The 26,785-nt window shown below is 45.8% G+C and overlaps 1 protein-coding gene across 1 annotated transcript in view; it reads right to left on the reverse strand.

Moving 5' to 3' along the window:
• Positions 1–15,866: 15,866 nt before the first annotated feature.
• Positions 15,867–26,785, reverse strand: part of LOC144718693 (voltage-gated delayed rectifier potassium channel KCNH8-like) — a 201,494-nt gene continuing 190,575 nt past the window's right edge. Inside the window, exons 13-16 of the mRNA XM_078594151.1 lie at positions 25,322–25,806; positions 18,707–18,804; positions 18,122–18,210; positions 15,867–16,568 (exon numbers count right to left, since the gene is read on the reverse strand). Of these exons, the coding sequence (XP_078450277.1) occupies positions 15,867–16,568; positions 18,122–18,210; positions 18,707–18,804; positions 25,322–25,806 (1,374 nt within the window). The remainder of the gene's footprint in view (positions 16,569–18,121; positions 18,211–18,706; positions 18,805–25,321; positions 25,807–26,785) is intronic.

Here is a 26,785-nt window from a genome sequence, read left to right on the forward strand (position 1 = left end):
GCCAAGGGCCAAAAATTCGTTGGGGCATGGAAGAGGAGGGATTGGTCAAAGCGCCCCCTCTCCACTATCTCGATTTCTCCTGACCTTTTCTCCTCAACACGGATGTCAGCGACACTGGGATAGGTGGTTGACGGAGTCGAAAGGGTCGTGGCGTATGGGAGTCGTGTGTTATCCCCTACGGACCAACGGTACTATGTAACACGACGGGAATCGCTGGCCATCGTCTATTTTGTTCAGGTATATCGTCCGTACCTCTATGGGAGGGCATTTGAGGTGCGGTCAGATCACGCGGCCCTTCAGTACGTGCTACGGGTTGAACAGCTGTCCGGGCAGCTCTCGAGGTGGCTGGAGGTCCTGCAGGACTATAACTTTAAAGTGTTGTACAGAAAGGGTGATCGCCATAATAACGTGGATGCTCTTTCAAGATTGCCACCTCGTGCCTCATGCGCATGCCTCATGGGTTCGGGACGCTGTAGAACCCATACTGGAGAGTTGGCTCAGGCTATGGTGGCATCTGTGGACGTTCTGCCTACTGACACTGTCCAGATGCGTGACAGAACACTCGGCCTCATGCATGATGAGTGGGGGCAACTCAAGATGGAGGACGCTTCCCTGCTCAGACTGCGGAGCCGCCTCGGTAAGGCAGAGGGTCGGGATACCTGCCGAGGAGTTTCGCTGGTGATTCTTGACAGGGGCGTGCTGATGAAATGGGATGATAAACTCCATCGATATGCAATTGTGGTGCCACTTGTTCTGCGGGGGAAGGTTATACGGGTGGAGCACGAGCGGTTAATGCACCTCGGGGTCAATAAGACATTGGCTACTCTAAAGTTGATTTTTTTCTGTCCGGGCATGGCCAATGACGTGTATAACGTGCTGCAGGGTTGCACGGAATGTGCTCGCCACAAATCTACATCGAGAGCGGATCTCCCACCCTTGAAATCCATTTGTGTTTCCCGGGTAAACGAACTCGTCGTGCTCAATGTTCTCGGCCCGTTCTCCACCACTCCGTGGGGGAAGAGATATTTATTGGTAGGGGTGGAATAGTTGACACGTTGGCCAATAGCCTGGCCGCTACAGAACCAATCAGCGGAAGTCATCATGGACATGTTCCTTTATGGTTACGTACTGGATAAAGGCGCCCCTGAACGTCTCTTAACGGACCAGGGCAAACATTTTTCGTCCAAATTGTTGAAGGAGGTTTGTGGGCAATTGGGTACCCGGAAAGTGCGCACGTCACCCTATCACCCCCAGATGGACTGTATGGTGGAGAGATTACGTAGAACCCTGACTTCGATGTTGTGCCAATGTGTCAATGATTCCCAGTCGGACTGGGACTTGCATGTTCCGGGTGTGCTCGCCGCATATAGTTCCGCCCCACAGGCTTCTACCGGATTTTCCCCGTTCTTCTTGATGTATGGAAGGGAGCGTGACCCACCAATTGATGCACAGCTCAGGCCGATGCATAATTGTAAGAATATTTCAGAACCCATGCGTCTTACCTTGTGACGGTTGGCAGAAGCTTGGGAGGCGTCTCGGGGAAACTCAGCCTTAAGGCAGGCAGCCAACGAACGGCTTGTTAAGCCCCACCAGTCCGCAACTATATGGACATCTGGGGACAATGCATGGCTCCACTGCCAGTGGGTACCTCCCCCAAATTACACAAACCATGGCAGGGGCCTGTGGAAGTGGTGTAAGTCAGAAGTCCTCAGTGCGTTCGGATTCAATGTGGTCGTCGCCGTTGGTTTGTGTACTCATCGCAGCTGAAGTGTTTTTTTCCCCCTAACGTTAGCTTGTCATCTCCATTCCCCGAGGGCTGGGTGTCTAGTCGGATGATGTCCTTCAGGGCAGTTCTATGGTTCCGCCCACAGGGGAGAACGGGGGAGTCCGGAGACACCATCGCCCGAACCCCCACTGCTTGACAACCCCTCGCCTCGGGAGGTGCCGTGCGCATCGAGTCCTCTTCCGGTTGTTCCCGGATCCTCCAGGGGGCCGTCGCCCCCCTCGCTTGACGGCCCGGCATCAAGGACTCGGGCAAAGACTGCTCGATTTAAATGACCGTCCTCTGGCGTCTAGGTGCATCTACACCCGTAAATTGTGGGTGCCGCCCATGGCCAGATGGGTCAATGGCTGATCCGGGCTCATCATGTGCTTGGGCGCGGCATCACATATGCGGGGCGTGGTTGTGCTGGGGGTTGGTCGGTCTTTATAAATAGTCACAACTTTCTGGGGTCATCTATTTTCCCGTCCCTCCCTGTCTATTACCCTTGTCCTGTATATAGTGTAAATAGTTATTTCACCCTCGTTCAGGATTATTTAGGCCCACATGTTGAATTGGATATACATGTCGGTCAGCCAGGACAGCTGAGTTTCACAAGGGGGGAGGGGGGTGATGTAGAGACGTAAATAGCATCCCTGTGGCGTATAAGCCGACTACTACCACAATGGGTGAGTGAATGTGCACTTACCTCTCGATGGGGGCCGACGGGGACGCATCAGAGAAGCGGGCCCGCGAAGCGGGGTCCCGTCAGAGAGAGAGGACATGCCGATACAGAGTGGTAAAGGGGGTCCGGAAACGGGGTCCCGGGGGGGCCATGCCACGCTGGCTCCGGTTCCTTTGCGAGAGACTGAGGAAGGGGCGTGGGGAGAGGCGGAGCGAGGCCACGCTCAAGGAGGATATGAGGGATGGAGGCAGAGCGATCGGGTTGATCTAGTGGGAGAGCTGTCCGTGTGTGGTCGCGTCGGGGGGGGGGAGCCGGAGAACGTCGGTCGTAGGGACTCATTGAGGCAGGGACCCCCTCTCCCTTTTTGGGGTCTAGAATAGCCCTGAGTATGGTTAACTTGTAAGCCTGTTAAAGTGTTAATAAATTGTGGTGCCTCCAGACTTCAGTGTGTGCCTCGTCAGACACACTACATATATGTAATGTGAGCATAAATGGGGTTGTTGCTGGGCTCGGGTCCAATCACACGGCCTGAGGTATTGGGGGGTGGAGCCTGGTCTGCGGGGCGTGTGGGAGGGGCCACCGTTCACCTCGGCTCCAATGGGAGGCGAGGTGAATGGGGGCGGAGCCAGCGGGGTAGTATGGGAAGGCCGGATCTGAGGATCCGGAAGGGGAGGAGTCAGGGTCACGTGGGTGGAATATATATAAGTGGGAGCCCGGAAGAGATCAGGGCAGTCGGGGAAGTTAAGAGGCTGAGCCACGTTGGGTGGTGAGGGAAGATCCGCGCCATCGGCCACATGGCCGAAGGACCTCAGCACGCCGTCGGCCAGCGGTGTGCGGAGTGCGGGAATAGAGGAACTAACGGAGGAGCATGCGGAGCACGCGAGAGAGAGAGAGCGTGCGTGGCACGCGAGAGGGAGCGTGCGCGGGGCACGCGCGAGACGACACTGGTCCGAGAGGAGGCCAGTGGGGGGTGCGGAGAAGACCTAAATAAAAGACAAGCGGAGACCAGCAGTGCCTGACAGAGTCTTTTATTACACTGGGGTCAGAAGTGGAACGAGATGTCGAAACATGTCAAGAAAAAGAATATACCTGCACCATCTTCAGAAGACGAAGAGGCCCTTCCTTCGGCGGTGGGGGTCCCGACCATGGAAGGCGTGGGCGAAGTGGCGGCGAGCGACACGACGGGAGTACAAGATGTCGTCGGGGCGGCCGGGCCGTCTGCGTCGACGGGCGCCGAGGACGGCTGGCGACACGTGGCAGCCCAGCTTGATTCGCTGCGGGCCGTTCTGCTGGATTTATTCACCCTGGTCGCGCCAGCGACGATGCCGGATCGGCCATGCGGCGGGCCTTCAAGCGGGGAGCCTTCTGGGGCCGAGCCATCCGCCATTGGGGCCTTTGCGATGCTTCCCGCCCTCTCCGACACGCGGCAGGACGCCGCCATCTTGGGTATGTTCGCGGACGAACGGCGGGAAGCCGCCATCTTGTCGCCGCCTCGGCAGGAAGCCGCCATCTTGTTGCCGACGGGGCGGGAAGCCGCCATCTTGTCGCTGCTACGGCGGGAAGACGCCATCTTGTCGTCGCCGCAGGAGACGCCTGCATCGGAAGACAGCAGCTCGGGGACTCGCAGCCATCGCCTGACGACGATTAAAGAATTCTCAATTGGAGGAGATTGGAGCGCATTTGCCTGGCGTTTTGAGTCGTCCGTCCGATCCGCCAAGTGGACGGATGCGGAGGCCTTGGAAGTTCTGCCAACGCTCCTGGACAACAAGCCTTTGAAATTCTTCCGCTCCATCAAGGCCGCTAAGAAAGCGACGCTGAAAGGGGCGTTCGAAGAGATGGCGGAAGCGTACGAGCCTCCGGACGACGCACACCGCAGATTCGTCCAGAAGCAACGGGCACCCGAGGAATCGCCTGTGGCTTTCCGGGGCGCTGTGCTTGAGCTGGGTAAGAACACCCTGGAGTCTATAAACTTAGTTGCAGCTGTGGTGATTGTTACATTGGGGAAACGAGACGTCATGTCTCTGATCGTGTCCGCGAGCACAAGTCAGATCTGAAACACGGCAAAATTGAGTCTACCGCCGTTGCCGATCATTGCTACAACACTGTGGGCTCTCATGATATTGTTTTTTCCGAGACCAAGGTGCTCTGCAAACCCTCTGGCTACCATCAAAGGTTTGTACTCGAAGCCATCCAGATATACAAACACAGACATAATTTCAACCGTGATGATGGGTACAAACTGAGTAATCATTGGAAAGATGTTATTAACCATGCAAAAAAGATTTAACTACACATTTTTGGACCATCTTATTTGACAGGTACTATTCTATTTTACAGGGTGTTAACATCCCCAGCGTTTAACAGTACTCTCCTTTTTGTATTTGTATTGTCAACCAACACTGGGTAAAACAACATGTGCATTGTCGTTCTCTTCTAGCATGTGCACCTTTAGCATGTGCAGCTTTAGCATGTGCACATGTTGTTCTTTTTTAGCCCCGCCCCCCCCCAATACGTTCCATTCATTGGCTACCACATTCAGATAAGCCCCTCCCCCCCTCCTCCTCCCTTAACTTGTATTTAAGAACTTGTACCTTGGCATTTTTCGCCTCACTTGATACAGTAAATCTAGCTGTGACGGTCCCACCTGATGACGGAGACTTGTGTTGCCTCCGAAACGTCGTGATTTATTATTTTATTTTATTTCTATTATTACTTTTATTAATTTTTCTTTTATTTTTTACCTACGTGACTTCACCGAAAAAACCTAAGAGTATAACGATATTACAGTTTGTGCACACGTTGCAGTTTTAAGAATACGGAGAACCCGCGGAAGGTCTAGCCCCAGCTGACCCCCAGCCGTCTGTGATGCGGGTAGCGTGTGGCTCATCGTGGTGGAGGAGATGGTGGTGGGGCCATGCATTAAATATTGAAATCTTGGAATGAGGCTTTCACAGGGGTGCGCCATGACCTCTGTGATCCCCCAACACCTGCTGTGCTCCTACATGGGGCTTAATTTCTCACGAGGCTACTACTCGTGACTAGTGGCCACAGCCACAGCGAGAGGTATACTGGATGTGATGTGCTGGTTGCTGGAGTCGGGCAGACCTAAATTAAGCCCCACTCAGGGTCCATTAATTACATCGACACAACACATTAACGGGGATGAACTCATCAAACTTCATTGTCTCAATTTGCATGTAACATTGTTGCAGATTTATTCCTCTAAAGTGTGTGATAATGGAAGTACTGTAATTACTTTCAGCACTGTCAATCCGCTGCTGGATTAAGGCGTCCCAAAGCCATCGCTCATGGTCTCACGATGGAACAATCCACTTCACTCTTGCACGCGAGCTGATTTCATCACTCCGTCTCTGTGGTCATGTATGATTAACATTCTACACAACCTCACACATGTTACAAAGTGAAGTGCTCAATAAATAATTATACAGACAGATAGGGCAAATACACTTATATTTGTGCATTAATTGGCATACAGTATACTTAGAAACAAAACAAACAAAATCTATGTATGCATTTTAAATTAACTCGAATTGCATACCAGGTTATGCAATGCGGAATGACATTACCCACTATCAGTGCATACAGATTCCGTAAACGGTGGCAATTCCCACGATTAAAGGATGCATTCATGATGAATCATTGCCCATGGTCGTCAGAGTCATATAAAATCAACTACCATTGCATAAACAAGAATACACAATAATAATGATATAATCAAAAGAAACACAATAATCATATCAGGTAACATAGGCCCCGCTGACAGTAGGTAGACCAACTTTGGATTTTACAAATGGCAGGTGCGAAATTTTTGTTTTGTTTCGACTTAACCCCGAAATATTTTTAGGATAAAGCCCCATACTGGAGCTAGTATGTCTCCGACTGAAACGTATTTTGTTTGGACATGTATTTGTGTAATCCCTATGCCGTGCTCACGGTGGGTCAACTTTAAATTCGTGTTGAGTTTCACATTTGCCCACGGTGGAGAGCAGGTGCTGAGGTGAAAGATGAGGCACATGGAGGACTGGATCACGCAAGTTCTATGGGAAGAAAAGAGGCTTCATCCCAGGTTCCACTTTCTTTCCCCTCATCTTCACACCATCCAGCTCATATGCCATCCATCTCTGCAACCCCCCAAAACTCACGCAAACATAGCCCCCAAGCAATAATGTGTACACTTGGCTCGACACTCGTGTATGTCTTTCTTCTCGGACAACAAATGTGCGTGGCATATAAGGTGTCCCCAAAACAAATGCAAACATAACTGTCACTTTGCCAAGAGCATGTTTAAGCTATAATATATGTAGGAGCCAACAATAATTATTATTTTCTTCAAGCGAAGGTGTTGGCACAGTACGTTTCTTTATTGAGTTACAGAACAAATGTTATGATGAAATTGTAACGTAAATTTAAGTGTACAGTAATTTAACTATACATATTTCTTCACCCGGCACACCACATCTTCCATACCTCATGCTATAGCTGGTCACATGTCTACTCCAGTCTACTACCAATGTATACAATAATTAAATCACGAATTAAGCCCTGTGTTAGAAACCAAATCAACCGTGAAGTGAAGATGCCCGGGGGCCAATAGTTCCTTCTGACATTTTTTTAACCACAAAAGTTACATGAAAATACACACTGTTATAAAACAATTTTCATTGTCACAATTACCTTTATTTTTCAAATGACAATGTAACCAAATATAAGCCACTCAGACAGACGCGAACAACTCTAAAAACACAATTATGCCTTTCATTCGGTCAGATAACATTGAACAAACTATATAGAATACCTTACATTTCCATGAGTTAAATATCTTTGCCTCATGAACATTTTAAACAGTAGTTATAAGTAATGCAAAGTGGTCTGTTATCATTAAACTTTAAAATAAGTGAATTTTGCCCTTGTCTTTTACAAGATCTTTCAGAAAGCAATAGTTTGTGTCACATCTACAGGTACATAACATCAATATTTATAACCAAATCTTATTCAAGAGTTTAATAAAACAAGTGCCATAAGTCGAAGTGCATTAGTGTGCTTTAGACTTTTCACTGTTAATAGTGACAGATTTTACCGTTCAAAACACTCAATTTCAGATTGATCAAGGAACAGATAACTTGCTGACACTAATGAGAAGGGTGATACTGAGATCTAGATTTCAGTAAAGAGACCAGGTCTGGCTTGAGGGCAGTGGTTGAGATGCGTAAAATGTCACGCAAGTGGGAGTCACTCATCCTTGACCTCAATCGGTTCTTGTTTAAGTTCATGACTGAGAATGTTTGCTCACACAAATATGTGGAGCCAAATAAGCTCAGCATTTTCTTAGCGAATGACCGCATTTATGGAAACCTGCTTTTGTCCAGCTGCCGGTAAAAGTCAACAAGAGAACACTGCTGGTGTTTTCCGTGGCACTCATCGTCACACTGCAGCTCAATGAGCTCCAGCTTCGGCTGTGGAGGAGCATCATCAGGGTCCACGGAGAAGGGAGAAGAGAAAAGCAACATGTCCTTTTCAATAACTGCAAAGTCCCGAAAGCGTTTGTTAAATTCCACAGAAAGAGGTGCGATAGCTGTTGCATAACTCTTCATTTGCGCACCGATGTTGTCCTGTGGGAAACTGTCAATGACCTCTTTCAAAGCTGGGAAGTGCGCGGTGCAGGGCTCTGTTTGGGACAAGTGTCTTTGGAAAAGTTGCAGTTTGGTTCCAAAGGCCTTGATGTGAGCGTATAGCTGGCTCACCACTGCATCTTTTCCTTGAAGATTAACATTCAGCGCATTCAGATGCTTCGTTATGTCAACCAAAAAAGACAGATTTGCCAGCCATACAGGATCGGACAGTTCTTCCATTGGTTGTCCCTTCTCATCCAAAAAATGTCCAATTTCCTCTTTGAGAGAGAAAAATCGCTGCAGTGCGGACCCCCGACTTAGCCACCTCACATCGTTGTGATATATTACGTCACCGTATTCAGCCTGGATGTCACGCAAGAACTGCTGAAACTGTCGGTGGTATAGAGCTTTATAGCGAATATAATTGATTGCCTTTGCCACTGGTTTCATAACATCGTCAAATTTGAGATGTTTGGCGCAGAGAGCCTGCTGGTGAATGATACAGCGAAGTTTAATAGCGTTACCTGCTTCTTCGCTGACTTTATTGCAGATCAGTGTGGACAATCCACTTCGCTCACCAGCCATGGCAGGCGCACCATCGGTAATGATCCCATAAACTTTACTCCATGGTAGTTTCATATCATCAACAGCTTCACAAACAGAAACGAATAAATCTGTTCCTCTGGTTTGCCCTTTAAGGCTTTTGAGGTCAAGCAGCTCCTCTGTCACGTTCATGTTGTCATCAACTCCTCTTTAAAAAATAAGTAGTTGTGCAGTGTCAGATGGATTGGTGCTTTCATCGCAGGCTAATGAGAAATAATCAAAAGCCACTCCCCTGTCCCCCAGTTGTCTCTGAATATATGACGATATGTCCTCAACTCTCCGTGCCACAGTGTGGCGTGCAAGGCAAACATTAATAAATTCTTGCTTCTTCTCGGGGAAAATGTTCTCCACCATTTTCATGACACAGTCTTTGATAAACGCAACGTCAGTAACATGTTTGCCATGTTTAGGAGGAAAGGAGGAATTACATCTTTAAAATTTTATGATTTATTTATTCTGACAGAGCTAGCGAGCCATAAATAACACATTATAAGACCGAAGCTGCGGGCCGTATGAAATCTGACTGCGGGCCGTGTTTGGCCCGCGGGGCGGACTTTGGACAGGCCTGGATTAGTCTAACCATTATTCTTTTTTTATATAATGCAGACAGCCTTGACCACTTAACTTTAGCCTTGTCATGCATACCGTCGTGGAACTGCTCATACGCTAATTTGCCATCAGTTAAAGCCATCTGTAAGAGATGTCAGAGCGAGGGTTGAGATGAGTTCGCCATTTTTTCCCGCAAGGATCCTCGGCATTTATCAGAAATTCCTGGGTTAATTATGATTTATTGTTAATATAGAGCCCTATACACTGGGGCATCTCAAGAGCGTTTGATATCAGGTCTCATCTCAACACAGTTTGAAAGGGTATCCCCAGCACCAGCTGTCCCTGGGGGCACAAGACAACTCAGGACCTGGCCTGCTAGTGCGCATTAGTCTGCCAACCTCAGATCTTAGAGACAGACAGGTGCTCAATGCACAAAGTGACAAGAGCTCTTCACCACAGCTGGGGTGTGTTGGTCTTTTGCCAGCAGGGTATTTAGAGTGAAGAACGAAATCTCTGCTTTGAAGATAATACTGATATAATTACTGGGGAAAGGTGACCCAAAAAATAATAATGAGTGGGAGAAAATGCAAGAATTAGGTCTGAATCCTCTGTGAGTTTTCTTGGTGTAATTTAGTTTGGACCATGCTTTATGGTAATACAAATTTTGTTATAATGTTGTGACATCCAATACAATATTTTACGAATAATTCACGGTCCTTTGTCAATGCAATGAACGTATGTCAGTCATGGGAGTTGTTTTAACATATTTCACCACACTGATCAGTGCTGGTTGGTGAATGGGCGGGGGCACAGGACTGGTTTAGATATCGCTGGCTACTCATGTTAGCCTTGGTCTCGGAATCGAACCCCAGTTGCCAGGTTCACAGCTCCATCCCATAAGGTGTCTTAACTGCATAAGATGTCACTGCATATTTTATGCAAGGATTATTATTAACGTCATATTGTTCTTCCCCCACACCTCCGATTTGCACGGTTGGCTACGTACGGTGCGAAAGAAGTTCAACATACATATACAGGCAGAGCCAGTGTTAATAAATGTCATATTTGTGGATGTAAATATATACTCTTTGGTTTTTTCAGTAAAGTCACGTAGGTAAAAAATAAATAAAATATATGGAAACAACTAAATTAAATCACGACGTTTCGGGCGCAACACAAGCGTCCTTCAGGTGGGGACAATGTAGCGAAAGCACAACCGCTTAAGTGTGTCTAAATGATGGCTGTGACGAGGAATTATATAGTCGCGGAGGATGGAGGGAGGGGAGGGGCCATGGTGAGTGTGTAGGCGGGCTGTGGACTGGGAGGCAACATTGTGAAGTACGGGGGAGGCGCTGGGAGGCAACGCATGGAGTTCAAACTGAAGCTTTGTGATGCAGGGGGCGGAAGTATATAAGAAAGCTAAGATTAAGCAGCCTTTTGTTATGCTGTCGGGGGGGGGGGGGTAAATTAGAAATGCGAAAGCTAAAACACAACGTGTGGTAATGGTGATGGTCGTGTGTGAAGCTGGGGGTAACAGACTGGGAATATGGATATGATTATGAAAATAAATCTAAACTGGCTGTCTAGCAGTAAACGGCACGGCAGCTAAAGTTTAACTTGGTTAATTACATCCTTCCAATGATTGCTCAATTTGAATTCATCTTCTCGGTTGAAGTTATGTCTATGTTTGTATATCTGAATGGCTTCATGGACACATCTTTAGTAGTATCCAGGAGGCTTGCAGAGTACCTTGGTGTTCACGATAAGTGAAATGTTAAACATTTTACACGAGACACCCCATCACAACAGAAAGAGGAATGAAGGCGCTGGGAACAAATTTCTATAACACACAAAGCGTCTACTAGCTGGTGGTCTATATAACAACATGGCAACGTAATTAGTTATTTTGAGCTGGTGATCTGGTTTCCCCTGCTATGTATGGCAAGGTGATGGTTTTGATTGTATCTTCAGATGGCTTCTTCCTAACGGTTGGGGTGATGGCTTTGCGGATTGTGTAGTCAGAATATCCATTCGCCTTGAGAGCTTGGTGTACGTGTTTGAGTTCACTGGTTAGGTGTCCATGGTCAGAGATATATTGAGCTATATGGTGTAGCGTTTTGATGAGGAAATTTTTCTGGGATGGATGGTGGTGGGAATCAGGTTTTAGGTAGGCGTCAGTATGGGTTACTTTCGCGAACCGAGAACGTAATTGTGTTGCATTGCAGTAAAATCTCACCCAGAGAAGAACCGGACGCGTAACGTTGGGAAACATGATGAGAGAGACAGGCTAAGCCCATATATTGATTTATTTACGTGTGACGTGTCCTAGAATGACATGCAAGCTTTAATACGAGTATGCGTTGGGCATGCTTGTGCAGTATTATCAGCGCAATGACTGGCTACTAGAATATGCATTTACTCTCCTAGTCTGGTAATATGAGCCCGTCAATTTCACCCACGCCCACAATGCCCAACGCCTTCCCCTGAACTGATGCACTTGATGATTCGATATTGTCATCATGTTCAATCATCTTAAGTGAATATTGATAAAACAATATCCGCATGAGCATATATCTTTTGCACCGAAAAAACTTTGAGTGGTGTCATTTGGTAAATGAGAACATAATAGTGCACACTGATACACATATACCATCTACACAACTGGTTGCTTGCTCATGCTTATGTAGTCGTGCCATTACAAAACATCTTGCATTTCACTATTTATGAAACACAAAGTTGGTTGTTGGTTTTTTTAAAAGTACATGCTGACACTTTGTCAACCACCGTAAATTGTCCATACAAGTGTAGGAAATATTGTTGCTAAAAATGTGCTTATTATACATATTCTACACCAAGGGGTTCTCAAACTCCAGTTCCACACGAAGCTCCATGATCCACCTTTCCACGTTTACCGCTCTTCTCCATTCAATGCACAATAATTCGTTAGATGCTGCACACCCCTCATTATTTCTAAACAGCAGCATCGTGTGACATGGACAGCACACTCCACGTGACTTTTGGGGTGCACATAATAGGGATTCCGTGGCATAGTTTTCACGACATACATTTTTGCAAAGTGATGATTATAGTGATATCAGTTTTCCAGAATTTTTGGAATTGCGTTTCGCATTTCTATTGTATTTTTGTTGTGCTCTACTGTACATCCAATAAAAAAATGTTTACTTAAGATTATGCAACTGCAGTTTACTCAAAATAATCTTACTCCACATCTTCTGATCTCTCAGAACTTTGCAATCTGTGACGCTGATAATTCGCACACTGTCAACCACACAATGAATAATTAAATTGACTTTGAAAATTATTACAATAACATATAACGGCCATGTATTTTTCAGAAAACGTATTTAATGGGTATACAGTAATAGCTATTTATTTAGAATATAAATCGTTTGTTATTTCAGAAATATGTCGTTAGGAAATAAAATATTTTAACAAGTCTAATCAGCAACGATAACCACGATGTAACAAAAGTTAACAAAATGGACGATACGATTATTGTGGATCTTATATCGTACAAGGTGTCGCAAATTTTCCATATCGTGCAACCTTAGCATGCACGAGCACACAAGACCTCCATTTTAATTATAATCATAATTTCTACATCACATAGATGTTTTACAATCAGCAAGCATGTGTTGCGTGTAACCACTTAATTTGTATTTGAAGGGAGGGAAATTAGGCGATCTTAGAACAACCTGTGGTGGGCTCGTGAGGTCGGGAGTTTGATAAACGATGGTCTACCCGATTTTGTTTTCAGTACAAGGCCACTTACCAGGGTGGAGTGAAAAACACTCTTTAGAAGCCACTAGTATATACAAAAATACTGCATTATATATCTGTGCATTGATTAAAAGAACAGAAAACAAGACCGCACATTTTTTTTTACTTAACGAAGAAGAGGGGGAATTTGTGTTGTTGCTGCCAGGGCAACAGTCTTACTCTTATACTACATGAGGTGGCTACAAAGTTACTTGAGAATTAGATAATAAAAGTATGCATAGATTCACAGTTACATTAGGTTCAAACTTTGATTCATCATCATCATCGTAGGCAATGATCTATCCACTGCTGGATGAAAGCCTCCCCAAGCCGTTAACATCTCCCATGGTATTCCTGGATCTTTCGGTAGTCACGTAGAAGGGAAATAATAAAATAATAAAAATAAACCATAATAAAATTCTCACGACGTTTCGGCCACAACACAAGCAGCCGTCCTCAGGTGAAGAACAGAGCTGTCGGAAAGACAGCGTCCTAATGTCTTTCCGACGGCCCTGTTCTTCACCTGAGGACGGCTGCTTGTGTTGTGGCCGAAACGTGATAATTGTATTGTATTATTTTTATTATTTTATAATTCCCTTCTACGTGACTTTACCGAAATATCCAATAATATGAATGCCTGCAGTCACGAACGCTTTAAATCGAAATATCTCATGGTCTTGAGATGCAACAATTTATCGAGCTGCCGTACATCTGTTGATTTCACCGCTCCATCTCTGTGGTGAAAGTTCTTTCTGGCGAATCAAAAACCCCAGCATCAATGTGCTTATTCTGATGTATTATTACTGAAGAATGTGTCGACATAAGCATAGCTTGATGTTGATGCACCTGTCATCTTCTTCCCAAAACTTTTGGACCACCACTTTTCCATACATGGTTGCAAACCCGTCCTCCCTCCCATTAAACATTTTATAGATGTGTGATATTTGATTTATTTTTAATAGCTCCAACCTGCATCCGATGTTTGTTATTTTCAACTAAGTGTACATATGGATTCACGTGAAGATGTTTATAAATTGCAACGCAACTTAAAAAGTAGCAGGTTCCAGCTTATCATGGTTTCAGAAGCACCCCATGAATAGACGTGTCATAGGGCTGCCATTGGCGGCACCATGTTGTAAGCGTTTTATCACCATGGTAAAAACAATGGACAGTAAGTTATTTAAAATAATTCATTACATTTTCAGCACTTTTACAAGAACATGACAAAGCAGCAGCTGCCCACAGCGCAGTTGCTTCCATCGTTAATGTGCCGATTCTACAGTGTTTCATAAATTGATAGCTTAGAAAAATAAAGGTTAAATTCTTTGGTCAAAAAGACAATTGCAATCTTGGCCGGATAGAAAATCCAGGCCCCACATATCTCTCGCAGTGCAAGGATAGCTGTTGTGCGTTAACGTCCCGTCGGCATAGCTTTCTCTACACGTTCGTTCCCTCCTCATTGGCGAATTCGACGACCTGGTGTCCCGTAGGCCCTTTCACCACGCACATAGAGAACGTGTCCCTGTCACTAGAGTGCAGCATCGACACCGCATTGGCCATGTTTTCAATTGCATCCCCCACTCGACTCTCAGGGCTTTGTCTGTCGCTGGATCCACTGGGAGCATCTTGAGGCCACTTCGACGAGTCAGGGGGCGGCTTCCCTTTGGTTCTGAGTGACGACTCGTCGCTTTGGAAAAGCAATGCTCTGACGCCGACCTCTTGACCCTGAGTCTCCTGGCCGTCAGATTCCAAGGCCGTTCCTCCTGGCAGGTTTTCTCCGGGCATGGTGTGAAAGCCCGGATTGGCACTATCAGCCGGGAAAACGCTGACCCCTTCAATGGTGTGTCTGTCACGCTCTCGGCTGGACAGCAGGCATGCCTGCTGTTGCTGCTGCTGGAACTCTGAACCAGTGGACAGAAATCTGTCCTCTACGCTCTCGCAGTGGCCCAAGAGAGAGAAGGAGGGTTCGTGGTGGTGATGCTCTGGCCCCGCGGTGGAGTCTTTTCCATTTCCGTTGAACGAGCTAACGACAACACCTGCGGTCCAGCCTTGAGGCCCTGACCTTAGGATAGGCCTGAGCATCTCCGAGATGCAACAATCTATCGAGCTGCCGTACATCTGTTGATTTCACCGCTCCATCTCTGTGGTGAAAGTTCTTTCTGGCGAATCAAAACCCCAGCATCAATGTGCTTATTCTGGTGTATTATTACTGAAGAATGTGTCGACATAAGCATAGCTTGATGTTGATGCACCTGTCATCTTCTTCCCAAAACTTTTGGACCACCACTTTTCCATACATGGTTGCAAACCCGTCCTCCCTCCCATTAAACATTTTATAGATGTGTATCGATATTATGTAAATGATATTTGATTTATTTTTAATAGCTCCAACCTGCATCCGATGTTTGTTATTTTCAACTAAGTGTACAAATGGATTCACGTGAAGATGTTTATAAATTGCAACGCAACTTAAAAAGTAGCAGGTTCCAGCTTATCATGGTTTCAGAAGCACCCCATGAATAGACGTGTCATAGGGCTGCCATTGGCGGCACCATGTTGTAAGCGTTTTATCACCATGGTAAAAACAATGGACAGTAAGTTATTTAAAATAATTCATTACATTTTCAGCACTTTTACAAGTACATGACAAAGCAGCAGCTGCCCACAGCGCAGTTGCTTCCATCGTTAATGTGCCGATTCTACAGTGTTTCATAAATTGATAGCTTAGAAAAATAAAGGTTAAATTCTTTGGTCAAAAAGACAATTGCAATCTTGGCCGGATAGAAAATCCAGGCCCCACATATCTCTCGCAGTGCAAGGATAGCTGTTGTGCGTTAACGTCCCGTCGGCATAGCTTTCTCTACACGTTCGTTCCCTCCTCATTGGCGAATTCGACGACCTGGTGTCCCGTAGGCCCTTTCACCACGCACATAGAGAACGTGTCCCTGTCACTAGAGTGCAGCATCGACACCGCATTGGCCATGTTTTCAATTGCATCCCCCACTCGACTCTCAGGGCTTTGTCTGTCGCTGGATCCACTGGGAGCATCTTGAGGCCACTTCGACGAGTCAGGGGGCGGCTTCCCTTTGGTTCTGAGTGACGACTCGTCGCTTTGGACAAGCAATGCTCTGACGCCGACCTTTTGACCCTGAGTCTCCTGGCCGTCAGATTCCAAGGCCGTTCCTCCTGGCAGGTTTTCTCCGGGCATGGTGTGAAAGCCCGGATTGGCACTATCAGCCGGGAAAACGCTGACCCCTTCAATGGTGTGTCTGTCACGCTCTCGGCTGGACAGCAGGCATGCCTGCTGTTGCTGCTGCTGGAACTCTGAACCAGTGGACAGAAATCTGTCCTCTACGCTCTCGCAGTGGCCCAAGAGAGAGAAGGAGGGTTCGTGGTGGTGATGCTCTGGCCCCGCGGTGGAGTCTTTTCCGTTTCCGTTGAACGAGCTAACGACAACACCTGCGGTCCAGCCTTGAGGCCCTGACCTTAGGATAGGCCTGAGAATCTCCGAAAGTTTCCTGATATCCCTGCTGAGTTGGCACACCTCTCCCGACATGTCCATCTGGAATTGAATTAACGCACAATACGCACACAAATTCGCAAAGATCTTTCACACAAATATACTTACGTATATGTTTATAGCCCTTTGTCAATCCACTGCTGCATGAAGGCCTCCCCGTGCTGAGTTGGTATTGTGGGTTTTACCATGTTTCTCCAAGCTTGGCCAGTGCTGGTTGGTGGAGAGGGCATCCAGGACCAGTTCGAATATCACCACCAAACTCGGGTGTCAGGGTCCATGGTGCAGGGTTCAAAGCATTGCATCGCCACTTCGCCCCTCTTATACATACACACTAAATAATGTATACTTTGCGTCTTGCATGAGTATGTCACTTTCACAAATGCATAAACATGGAAATATATTTCGATTTAAAGCTTTTGTGACTGCAGGGATTCATCTTCTTGGTTCTTTCGGTAAAGTCACGTAGAAGGGAAGTAATAAAATAATAAAAATAAAACATAATTAAATAATTCTCACGACGTTTCGGCCACAATGCAAGAAGCCGTCCTCAGATGAAGAACATGTTCTTGAAGAACATGTTCTTGAAGAACATGTTCTTCACCTGAGGACGGCTGCTTGCGTTGTGGCCGAAACGTCGTGAGAATTATTTTATTATGTTTTATTTTTATTATTATTGAGCGGCTCAGAGGCTGGGCTCTCACAGGCAGCTCGAGGCACGCACCACACACACACACGCGGGCGCACGCATAGCACACAGACGCGGGCACGCACAGCACACTGAGCAGATTATAGCAGCGTGCTGATGCCAACAGTGTGCATTCGCGCGCATGCACACTCACTCACTCATCCGCCCACCAGCCACACACACACACCAACCCACCCACCCCTCCAATGATCCAATTCAACCCTCCCACGACCCCATCCCACCCCACCTCCTCTTCCTCCACATGGGTTCTACACAGCAGGAGGGGGCTTGGGTGTGCGTGCGAGTCTGTGATGTGTCTAGAAGCCGACCGAAATTCGGTTTTGGTTTTGGCGCCGAAAGTTGGCAAATGGCCTCTTTCGGCATAGTTTCTGTTTCGGTTTCGGCCGAAAGTATATTTTTAACTTTCGGTTTACTTTCGGTTTCGGTCGGCCTCTACATGGGTTTTGATTTTTTTATGAGAAAAAACACATGTGCTCTGTAAGTAATCCTGTAAGCAACACATCACTCTAATTGACAGCTGGCACAAACCCGATTAAGTCAGATAAAACCAACGTTTGCCTTGGCTCCCAGCTGAGTATCTAGATTGTGAGAGAAGTCCTCCTTTCCCTGTCTGATCTACTGCCATTCCCGAACACAATTCCTCACAGTCCTTCACTTACCTCGCTTACCTCCGTCCTCACCACCCAATCTTCACACTCACACAGTGCCACTCGTTGTAAAACGGTGGCCTTGTGTGTGCATGGAGAACTGAGATGAGAGGGGAGAGGTAGTAGAGTGTGCGGAGCAGAGCAGAGTGAGATGAGAGCTGAGAGGTAGGCAGGGGTGAGTCCCAATCTGCCAAGATCTGGCGTGGTGAGGGAGGGGCACAATAGGCTCCCGTTAACTCTACCTGCTCGTTGAGCCGGTTTATGCTCTGCCGGTTTTCCTCGAGATCCGATGAACCCCTGGCATGGGGTTGCTGTGCAGCGAGATGAAACCCTGCAAATGCAAGATAGCATACTGACGGGACACTGTTCATGACTACGACGGACCTCACGACTGGCACAAGGAATTTATAATAATCGAAATAATGTCCTAAGCCTCAAGACCCGAGTGTCATCTGAACCAGTTCTGTGCTTCCTCCCAGCACTGACCAGTGTGATGAAGTTCAGCCAAATATCCCTCTTGATCTACACAGCGAGGGGAGGAGGCCTTCATCCAGCAGTCGACTGTCAAAGTGCTATATATTGCAAATACATTTTTATACACATTCTTTTTGCGAATAAAAAAGGCAACAATAGAGTGTTGCAGTTACCTTTATCTTACGCGTGTAATAATTATAATAATCTAGATTGTTATCGGTTTTTGCTCAACATGCTGGGAGCTGCTTGAGGAACTGAACTCGCAGCACGCGGAGCGAAATGTTGGGACACTGTGCCGAACAACGCTCGGTAACAACCCGAGAGCACAGTAGAGAGGATTTGGAGCTAATTACCGCTCGCGGGTGTGGCGGCGACGATGGCGACATCCGTGAAGCTGGCTGACCCCCTGACCCTCTGGGAGCTTCCTGTGTCCTCAGTGCCATCAACAACCCTGCGTGGGGGAGAGAAGTGGAGGTGCTTATTTATTCCAAGCAGAGCAGCAGCGGATTGAGCTTGTCTGAACGGGGGCAAATAACAACTCAGGGGGAGAGGGGCAAGGCACGACTTGATGAACATTAAATGAACTTTAAACAAATGTTAAATAGTTATCAGAATGAGTAACGATAGATCTTCATTTGCCTATCGTGCGTGCCACTCTAGCTCTAATCCCCTGGGTATACGAGGAAAAACTGTTGGCGCTTATCACTTATTTGTTGTCATTTTATCGTTTTGTCCAGACCCCTCCAGCTATTGCCGACAACTCGTACATCAAATTACTTGACTCGAAGAATTTTAAAGGGTGGCCGAGTAGAACGTGGGCATGAAACACGCGGCGTTGAAACGAATAGCAATGGGTTATTTTCACCATTTGTGATTGTCTGTCTGAAACGGTAAAATGCGTAGTAATTTGTTTTAAACTTTCAAAAGTTAAAACATCTTTATTGTTAATTTAAAATTCCATTTTCACTCTGCACAGAAATGTGCACTGTGCTACCTGATATATTAGAAGTTTTAGAACTAACTCCCCGACAATGCGCTAAATTGTCATGATTCCAAATCTCGATTTGATTTTTTCACGCAAGTTTTTTTTCCTTTTCTTATAAAAAATGCGGTGAATATAGCAGCTACTCGTGGCTTGCAGGGGTCACATAAATCCATCATACCGATTGAGAGACGTTCCTAACAAAATATTCTTAACACATGTAATTTGATGTGGGCCTTACCTGGCAAAAAAAAAAAATTAGTTTGGATGTAGACGGCGTGAGCTGAACAATCAGCGCTTATCAATGAATTGATGCATGATCACACCTGAAATATTTACAGTATAAATATGTGTTGTGTGCTAATATGTATACACAAACAGTTGTATCTGTACTATGGTTATGAAAGACTCGAATACCGGTTCTGAACGTCAGGAATCCATTAACCATTTCCAGTGGAAGTTAGTAACGAATGCCCAGATTGGAATTGTGCGGCTGCTTAAGTCACTGATAAAAGGTAAATATGCAGCCCTGCGATCGCTTGATCACGCCACTGCTGGTGGAAGGGCCAACTCTACTAGAGGGAGGCCAACAGGGTGTTTGGTCTGCTCTTCCATGCTGGCCAGACATCTTGGAAGAGGTGGGAGTACGCACACTTTTCCCTCCCATCACACGTGACCTGCCGATAGACTAACTGTGGTGTGGACAGAGGCAGCGAGATTAAGAACTTTCTCCCATTGTCTCAGTTACTGCGCCGGGAGATGAAGTTGAACCTCTGGATTGCAAATCCAGTGTGCTATGCATTAAAACCCAGCAGCTCCCTTAAGGGGCCGTCCATAAATGACGTCACGCACCTAGGGGGGGGGGCTCAGACATTTGTGACGATGTGTGACGAGGGGGGGGGGGGTTGAGAAATGTGACGTCACATCAAAATGCGCAACTTTAAATAAATATATACAAAACGTTCTACTTAATTAAATATACTTTTTAATAAATGTTTCTCCTACAACATCAGAGTGCAGCGGCACACTAAATACGCACTACAATCACAATAGTTTCAAGCGATTTGAAGCATTTTTTATTGTTTGGGGGGGGCAGAGCTTTGTGACGTCATATTTGAGGGGGGGGGGTCTGACTTTTTGTGACGCCGTGTGACGTCATTCATGGACGGCCCCTAATTTCTCAGTTTAAAAGATACAAATTTTATATTTATTGATAATCTTTTATAGATGCGGCAAACGGGTAACTGTATTTATACTAAATTTCGATTTAAAGCTTTCGTGACTGCAGGGATTCATCTTCTTGGTTCTTTCAGTAAAGTCACGTAAAAGGGAAATAATAAAATAATAAAAATTAAATAAAAATAAAACATAATAAAATACAATTCTCTACAATTGTATTTTATTATGTTTATTATGTTTTATTGTTATTATTCAGTTTCCGATAATGCGAAAATGTTTTGATTTTAACAACGCTAATCTATACACATTGTTTCTCAGCAGCGGGCGGCAAGCTGCTTGTAAACACACATTATGCACCACGTACAACACGCTTTGTGTTTAGCTATTGTAAGCTGTCCTTGATTAAAATTATGCTCATGGAATAAAAAAAAATATATAAATGTAATTTGCTTAAAAAAAATGATTTGTTGCCCGGCAGAATTGTATGTGTCAGCGCAAAGACTTAAAAAAAAGAATGCACAATAAAATTCAACTCAAATGTTTTTGAACATTTTTAGACTTGAAGATAATATTTTTTAAAGTAATAATATTATTGAAAATATATTTGGGATGTTTTTGCGGTATTTTATTAAAAACAGTGTAAAGTGTATGAAGAACACTGTTACTCTGCATGATACATAAGTGAAAATGAATGTAAATTTTCATACAAATTAATTAAACTTGTTCAACACAATTTTAAGACATTCATAAATACATTTTGCATGCATTGGGCCCCACTATTTTCACATTGGTCTCCTGGTGTTTTTACAGACAAAGATGCATAAAGTGGTATTAACTCTAAAGCTTGACCTTGAAGTCGATCCATTGCTCTAGGTTGAGCTTTGCTGTGGGAAATTCCAGGTGCTGTATTGTCTACAGGCTACATATCTCACAAAAGTGAGACAAGCAAGTCATATTAGTGCATTGAGAATAGTGGACACGATTGAAAAGCGAATATCTCAATGCGCAAATGATCATCGGAGGCAATAATAAACCCCACTGGAAGTTCTGAACTAGTGGTGGAAAGACCACGTTCACATGGTGGGAGGTAATCATTCCAAAGGATAACTGCTGTTAACTGCCCACCAAGAGGCACTCGATGTACAGTGAGGGAAAAAAGTATTTGATCCCCTGCTGATTTTGTACGTTTGCCCACTGACAAATAAATGATCAGTCTATAATTTTAATGGTAGGTTTATTTGAACAGTGAGAGACAGAATAACAACAAAAAAATCCAGAAAAACGCATGTCAAAAATGTTATAAATTTATTTGCATTTTAATGAGGGAAATAAGTATTTGACCCCTCTGCAAAACATGACTTAGTACTTGGTGGCAAAATCCTTGTTGGCAATCACAGAGGTCAGACGTTTCTTGTAGTTGGCCACCAGGTTTGCACACATCTCAGGAGGGATTTTGTCCCACTCCTCTTTGCAGATCTTCTCCAAGTCGTTAAGGTTTCGAGACTGACGTTTGGCAACTCCAACCTTCAGTTCCCTCCACAGATTTTCTATGGGATTAAGTTCTGGAGACTGGCTAGGCCACTCCAGGACCTTAATGTGCTTCTTCTTGAGCCACTCCTTTGTTGCCTTGGCCGTGTGTTTTGCGTCATTGTATGCTGGAATACCCATCCACGACCCATTTTAAATGCCCTGGCTGAGGGAAGGAGGTTCTCACCCAAGATTTGACGGTACATGGCCCCGTCCATCATCCCTTTGATGCGGTAAAGTTGTCCTGTCCCCTTAGCAGAAAAACACGCCCAAAGCATAATGTTTCCACCTCCATATTTGACGGTGGGGATGGTGTTCTTGGGGTCATAGGCAGCATTCCTCCTCCTCCAAACACGGCGAGTTGAGTTGATGCCAAAGAGCTCCATTTTGGTCTCATCTGACCACAACACTTTCACCCAGTTGTCCTCTGAATCATTCAGATGTTCATTGGCAAACTTCAGACGGGCATGTATATGTGCTTTCTTGAGCAGGGGGACCTTGCGGGCGCTGCAGGATTTCAGTCCTTCACGGCGTAGTGTGTAACCAACTGTTTTCTTGGTGACTATGGTCCCAGCTGCCTTGAGATCATTGACAAGATCCTCCCGTGTAGTTCTGGGCTGATTCCTCACCGTTCTCATGATCATTGCAACTCCACAAGGTGAGATCTTGCATGGAGCCCCAGGCCGAGGGAGATTGACAGTTCTTTTGTGTTTCTTCCATTTGCAAATAATCGCACCAACTGTTGTCACCTTCTCACCAAGCTGCTTGGCGATGGTCTTGTAGCCCATTCCAGCCTTGTGTAGGTCTCCAATCTTGTCCCTGACATCCTTGGAGTGCTCTTTGGTCTTGGCCATGGTGGAGAGTTTGGAATCTGATTGATTGCTTCTGTGAACAGGTGTCTTTTATACAGGTAACAAGCTGAGATTAGGAGCACTCCCTTTAAGAGTGTGTTCCTAATCTCAGCTCGTTACCTGTATAAAAGACATCTGGGAGCCAGAAATCTTTCTGATTAAGAGGGGTTCAAATACTTATTTCCCTCATTAAAATGCAAATCAATTTATAACAATTTTGACATGCGTTTTTCTGGATTTTGTTGTTGTTATTCTGTCTCTCACTGTTCAAATAACCCTATCATTAAAATGATAGACTGATAATTTCTTTTTCAGTGGGAAAATGTACACAATCAGCAGGGGATCAAATACTTTTTCCCTCACTGTATTTATCATCAGGGAGATGATGGGCTGCGATGTCGCCCCCAACCAGGATGTGAACTCAGAATATTTAAATTGATAAGTTCGTGGCTGAACAAAAATCACCACTCATTTGGAATACCTGACAATCCAACTGAAATGTTTTTTCAACTCCAAAATTATACATGTTAATTATGCTAACTGTGCATTTTACTTTAAAAAGGAAGGGCTGACCTAAGACTGACTGGAATAACACAATGAACTGGGGTGAAGGTATATGGGAGAGTGTCAGGGAATGATGTAGAGAGAGAATCAGGAAGGCCTAGGCTACAGGCAGGATAGTGAGAGACCTGCCAACTGGGTGAGTAGGAGATGCAATGCACATTATCATCATCAGTATTCACCAGTCATTGTTTCTCCACTGCTGGATTAAGGCCTCCCCACACTGTTGCCATTCTAGAATCCATATCCTGCAGATTAACTGATCTTATCGCTCTATATCTTTCAATCAGACACATTTCTCGATTGGATACCATTCCATCTCCAGTCTCATCCACTGACCATCATTCCTATCTTGCAATGTGTCCTGTATTTGCCCACTTACTTTTCTTAACATTCAATACAATGTCCCTGATTTTTGCTTGTTCCCCAATGCATATGCTATTTTTATTGTCTGCCACTGGAATGGTGAGAATGCTCTTGTTCATAATTTTGTGTGCAGTCTTCAGCTTTTTATTCCATTTTATTTGTCAAGCATCCACATTGTCGATTTACTCGTCGTAGCTGGCAGCAGCGTGCAGCATGCTATATTACAGAATAAAAAGAAAAACCGATCCTGCCCATAATAACCCTGGCATTGAACAGACTCTTAGGAAGTAACAAGGTTGTTTTACTCTGGGCATAATGGGAGCTTAGCAGTCTATGGCCGGCAAGTTCCCGCGAGGATGAACACACAAAGGACTCGCCAAGCAGTTAACCCACAAATCCCCATGCTGCATAGAACTACACATGTGAACACAACAAATACACTGTGGAAAGGTATTGGAAAACCAAGGCTATTGGCAAACAGCGGTAATTAACAATTGAAAAATAGAGTGTTGCAGTACACACATATATAAACTGTGGAGAAACACAGAATAGAGTACTTTTTTTAAATAATAAAAATAAAACCCATTGAAATGCAGTGGACGCTAATGGAAGAAAAAAACAAAGCAATTGGGTACAGTTTTCAAAACAGAGGTCAAAGTTATGATGATCGTGCCACCAGGTGCTGACTTCTGTGCCTCAATGCTGTGGTGGGGGCGGAGTGGAGCCCACAGTAAGAGGATGCATGCAAGTAGCCGACCAGCTGGGTAATTGATACCTACCATGCTACACTTATGTGAGAATACACCGACGACTGTCAACTCGGAGTCTCTTTATTTTAGCTCGTCCCTTCCCTCGAACATCCCCTCTCCTCGTGCTCTCCCCTTTTATCCTTCTCGAGCCCCCTTTCTCGAACTTTCCCTCACTGTTTGTACCACGGCAATCGCCTGGCCTTCTCCTCCAACGATTCCCAACCGTCGCCTTCGGGTTCCACTTCTGTTTCCCACTTTTCCCCGTTTAAATCCTTCCTCCAATCTTTTCAAACTCTGCCTCCTGTCCAATAGGAGGCCTTAACCTACTTTTTGAAATCCAGTTTGGCTGCACATTGGCTTGGGGTGAGTGCCTCTTAATTTCGGTCATTTCATATGTAATTACAGAAGTTTCCTTTGTCAGGTATAATAATTGATTATACTTCACCACACAGGTTAGTACGGGTTGCTGAAGGCAGGCAGCATCGAAGTACAGGACAGAAAAACAAATGGATATTGCTGCACTGTCTCTGCTGCCCACCATCTAGGCCTGCAACCTATACCAACCTGTTGTGTGGTCATCATCACCTATCTAAGCACCATCAGGATATTCTGGGCGACTTGATCATAAGTCTGGCCCCTTTAACCAGGGCTTAAACTCTCCGGGGTTCACCGCTTGGAATGACAGACGGCGTCTAAAGTGACAGCGATGTTGGCCGAGATGCACTTTGCCGAGCTCCACCTGGGCGGACTCACCTGGGGCTGAGCGGCTGTGCGTGACCGAGACCCTGCGCCGACAGCAGCAGGCCGCCCCAGTGCCCCGGCTCCTCGACCTCCGGCCTCGCTGCCCGCCCAGCGCATTCCGGCGCACTCACGCCGAACGCTTGGCTCCGCATGGGGAACCTCCTGTCGTGGGGTTGCATTATGCCCAGGCCACCCCCGCGGCTGGGGTACTCCAATGGGTGCATGACGCCCATCGTGGTCATCGTCGTGCGTATGAAAGCGCTGCCGCCGTGTGGAGGGGAGGTCGCACGAGGTGAGAGGCCGTGTGTTGATGGGCGCGGGGACGGTCGCGGTGTGAAGGACGCATGGACACTGCAGCCACTGCTGCTCGAGTTGGCTGACAGCGGAGTGTGCTCGTCGGGGCCACCGTCATCGTCATCGTCCTCCTCCTCTTCCTCCTTGCCCTCCTGGATCGAGGGCAACCGTGCGGGAATGTCACCGTTGATCTCGCAGCTGGCCTGTGCCGCCGGTGGAAACAGCGGATGCACAAATTTCAGTTACATTCCGGACACGCTTGCAGACGAGATGTTCCCGCAGATTAATGATATTAATAAAAATATCTAATTAATTAAAACATCCGTCAACTCTTAAAACAACAACTGCCCACTGAAGCCTTTGTGAATACTCTGTGCTCTAAGGTGCATGAACTACTGTATATCCGTGCTCATGGAGAATATTTCAGATGTAATATGACACCATCCCTGTGATCGAAATTTCAGATTTTCTCAAGATTACATTACATTTAATTTAATAATATTCCATCATGGGCAATGTGAATTGAAATGATCGAAATAATTGAGGAACGTAGCGCTCCTATGGTGTGGTCATGTAAGAAGATTGGCACCAAAGAGAAGAAAAATCATGCAGACGCTTGGATTCTGCAAAGCTTTCCAGATTATGTTTGTGCGCTAAAGTATTTCAATCTCCAATAAAAGCAGTACTAGGCATAGGTCACAATGAGACGAAAGGGTTCGATAGCTAGTTTGATTAGTTTGACCACCTTTCCCGAGGGCTAAGTCCATAATATCAACACAACTTTACACTCAAGTTTGGTTCATATTCGATCAACTTTACGAAAGTTATCATGCCCCTACCCCCTCCCTATTACAGACAAAGACGGAGAGAGCTAGTGCATTAAATAGGCATGCGTCCCAGCCACTCGGCAGTCAGCTGTGATGCTGCAACACGTTGGCTGGAACGAGCTGCTCCAGAGCTCGAGACGCAAAGGGATGGCTCGGGGCAGCAGCAGCTTTCAGGACACCACTCCTCAGGATGACGACAGCTCGGGCTCTGTCTCTCACCATCACTCGCGTCAGCCACTTGCAAGTTAATTTTTGTATGCTTTTCTCAAAAATGTTTCCCTCAATTTTAGCTCTGAGAATTAAAAATATAGGTTTGGTTGTACGCAAAGAGCATTCCTCCGTAGCAGGGCGGGAG

Source organism: Lampetra planeri, chromosome 1, assembly GCF_965212315.1.
Source record: "Lampetra planeri chromosome 1, kcLamPlan1.2.h2, whole genome shotgun sequence".
Lineage (NCBI taxonomy): Eukaryota > Metazoa > Chordata > Hyperoartia > Petromyzontiformes > Petromyzontidae > Lampetra > Lampetra planeri.